The sequence below is a fragment of the Cicer arietinum genome, chromosome 7, assembly GCF_000331145.2.
Source record: "Cicer arietinum cultivar CDC Frontier isolate Library 1 chromosome 7, Cicar.CDCFrontier_v2.0, whole genome shotgun sequence".
In the NCBI taxonomy this organism is placed as follows: Eukaryota; Viridiplantae; Streptophyta; class Magnoliopsida; order Fabales; family Fabaceae; genus Cicer; species Cicer arietinum.
In genome coordinates, this window is record NC_021166.2 from 57,501,062 (window position 1) to 57,504,085 (window position 3,024).

Consider the following 3,024-nt stretch of genomic DNA (forward strand, 5'->3'; position numbering starts at 1 on the left):
TATTAATTTGCACGCCGTAATGAAAATCAACGAGTTAGTATGATGGATTTGCAGTTTATTTGAAATTTAGTACTAGTATCATATGAGAGTGTTGTTAAATATGATATCATTCATCACACATAACACTATCTCCTAAAATAGTATCCACCATCAATATCAATCGTAGTGTCCCTTGCAGGTGTCAATACATTGAAAACGACTAGATGAGACTTTTCAAAAATTAATAAATAAATTATTTATTAAATTATTATTGTAACCAAAATTTAGTTTAGATTTAAAGTGAAAAAACAACTATTTTATATAGTTAGGAATAAAATTTTAAATTAAAGTTTCAATATGATATTTTAAGAAACATATATCAATTCAGTTTGTATAAATATCAATTAAGATAATTATTATTTAAAAAATTAAGAATAAAAAGTTATTTTTGGAGTAATATAATTAAAATATCAAAAGTTTCCAAATCAATTTTTTTTTACGGATTTGAAGCAACGCTCATCAACGGATCACGACGTGAACCGTCAACCGCTCATCTAGTAGGACCCTGTGTGCTTCATTAAGCCTTGTACTCTCCTTTTGCCGAAGACTCTTAAGTCCATATCCATTTTATTTTCACACAAGCTTCAAGTATTTTATTTTCTACCTTTCTTGTTATAACAACAATACTTAGGTTTCCATTAATTATGCTGTTTACTACATCTTAGATTATACTTATGATGACTCCACTTGCAATTCCTTTGAAATTGACTCTATTTCCTGCCACTCAAACAATGTTGGTTCTTCTGATCAGTTGGTGATGTTTCAATTTCATGAAAATGAGGAGTTGTGTATGGAGATTTAAGCACTGGTCCAGTTTCAGGTGCGAAGAGGTTTCAAAAACCACTTTTAATCCGGTTTAAAATCCAGTTATAAATACCGAACCCAATCCAAACTGGTACAAACCATTTCACAAAATCTTGAACTGGTTTATTATAACAATATGGTTTGGTTAACCACTGCATGCACATCCTTAGTTATAACATTGAATATATGTTGGACAAAGTGATATATTGATTGTATTGTATTTCAATAATTTACAGTATTTGAAAAAATTACATTATTTATGCTTACAATATGCTTCCACTCACTCCTTAGTTCTTCATTTCAGTAAGGTTTCCTGCTCATCTTACTCTGCTGCCACTGCAATGGTTACTTACACGAAGGAAGAAGCGCCAACTTGCCAAAAATCACTGTCATCAGATCCCATAAAGGTAACCAATCTTGTGGAATAAGTAAATAACTAAACACTTGTTGTTCAATATTGGTTATCTTTGTCCTTAAAGCCAGTGTATAGTTTACAGTTTTTGGGCTTAGTTGTGTGCTTTTCTGTGTTTACGTGTCTTGACTAATAGATTGTTTGTTTTCACGGTGATACCAACTTCTATGCACACCCTTTCTAAAGCTACAATATGATTTTATAATTTGATTATGTTTCTTTTTTTTTTTCCTCTTTATTTCAGGAGCATTTGCATCAACATGAAGAGGCTTCAAAGTATGATCACAGGATTTTGGGAGTGAAACAAGAGCTTATTATTCATCATGAGTGGAGGTATAGTGGTGGGTTCATTCTTGTCTGATTGCAGAATTTAGTAAGCCTTTCTTACTGTCTATCTCTTGGTCTGTCCTGTTTATGTCAGCCCGGGAAGCTGGTTTTTTCTTCCACATGGTGCTCGGATCTACAACAAACTCATGGACTTCATTCGAAATCAATATAGGGATAGGGGCTATCAAGAAGTAAAGTTTCAGTATAGAAGTTTCTTGATATTACTAAAAACAATCTTTTTCCAAGTGCTTAGTACAACTTGCTTGAAATCACCAGGTTATGTCCCCAAATGTATTCAACATGGATTTGTGGATGCAATCTAGTCATGCAAAACATCATAAAGAGGATATGTTTGTCTTAGAGGTATTTTGTTGTTGTTTGCATATGGTCTTAGCGGTACAAAACCTTCATAATAGGTTTTTATTTTAAACGCAATCAAGTTATCTAACCAAATTATATATATATATATGTATGTTTTAGATTGACAAACAGGAGTTTGGTTTGAAACCAATGAATTGCCCAGGGCACTGCTTGATGTTTAAGCACAGGGTTCGATCGTACAGAGGTAATTTTCGTTGGCATAGACATATTTCTTCAAATGATATCTTTTGTATTTGTTTGTACTTGGGGTGGCTGAGCTAGTTCATAGTTTGTTGTTGAAATCGGGATAATGCACCTGTTTGAGCTTTTTGGTCAATGTATTGACAATTAATTTGATTTTAAATGTCTACATTGAACAATACCTGTATAGTGTGATTTTATATGGCTTCGTCTTTCTTTTTGCTTTATTTATAAGCTGTACTTTTTCCACATAATTTCATTTTGGCATATAGAACTCGATCATCTATGTCCCAAGTTGAATAGGGAGAATTAGTTAGGAAGGTAGTTCGTTAGTTAGTTGTTTGTTTAGTCTGGGAAGTATTTGTATTTATAGGAGAATACGATGATAGAGAGGGGTATCATTGAATATTGTAATCATTTGTGAATAGAGTACTGACTCTATTGTGAAGAGAAAACTCTCAGAGGAGAGATTTCTCTCCTATTCTCTTTTATCCTTTCTCAATCTTTCAATATAATTGTTCATTCTTTTCAATTCAATTATGGGGTTCCGAACATATGGGAGTTAGAGATAATTTAGTTTTCATTGTGTAAGTGAGTGTATAATTTAGTTTCAATGGATATTTTCACCTGAAATGTTATCTCACAATATTTTTTATTGCTTTACAGAACTTCCTCTTCGCTTCGCTGATTTTGGCGTTTTGCATCGGAATGAGGCCATTGCTTCCCTGCATGGATTAACACATACTAGGAGATTTCAGCAGGTAAACCTTTCTCTTGTGCTATATATATGAACAACACAATATAAGTTTTGGTGGGACTGTGGAATGGGATCTGTTTTCTTTGTTTGATCTTGGTTACATTGCCATTTTGGCTTCTATTGT

The 3,024-nt window shown here is 32.7% G+C and overlaps 1 protein-coding gene across 7 annotated transcripts in view; it reads left to right on the forward strand.

Moving 5' to 3' along the window:
- Nucleotides 1-473: 473 nt before the first annotated feature.
- The window catches only part of LOC101501649 (threonine--tRNA ligase, mitochondrial 1-like), a 5,056-nt gene continuing 2,505 nt past the window's right edge, over nucleotides 474-3,024 (forward strand). The window contains exons 1-8 of one of the 7 annotated variants that reach the window (XM_012718595.3): nucleotides 485-565; nucleotides 791-859; nucleotides 1,148-1,250; nucleotides 1,500-1,588; nucleotides 1,677-1,773; nucleotides 1,859-1,945; nucleotides 2,063-2,147; nucleotides 2,810-2,904. In XM_012718595.3, coding sequence (XP_012574049.1) covers nucleotides 810-859; nucleotides 1,148-1,250; nucleotides 1,500-1,588; nucleotides 1,677-1,773; nucleotides 1,859-1,945; nucleotides 2,063-2,147; nucleotides 2,810-2,904 — 606 coding nt within the window. In that variant the 5' untranslated portion in view covers nucleotides 485-565; nucleotides 791-809. Of the gene's footprint in view, nucleotides 935-1,147; nucleotides 1,251-1,499; nucleotides 1,589-1,676; nucleotides 1,774-1,858; nucleotides 1,946-2,062; nucleotides 2,148-2,809; nucleotides 2,905-3,024 lie in introns of all 7 variants that reach the window. The other 6 variants (XM_012718594.3, XM_027336511.2, XM_073370759.1 and 3 more) reach the window with 6 other exon arrangements.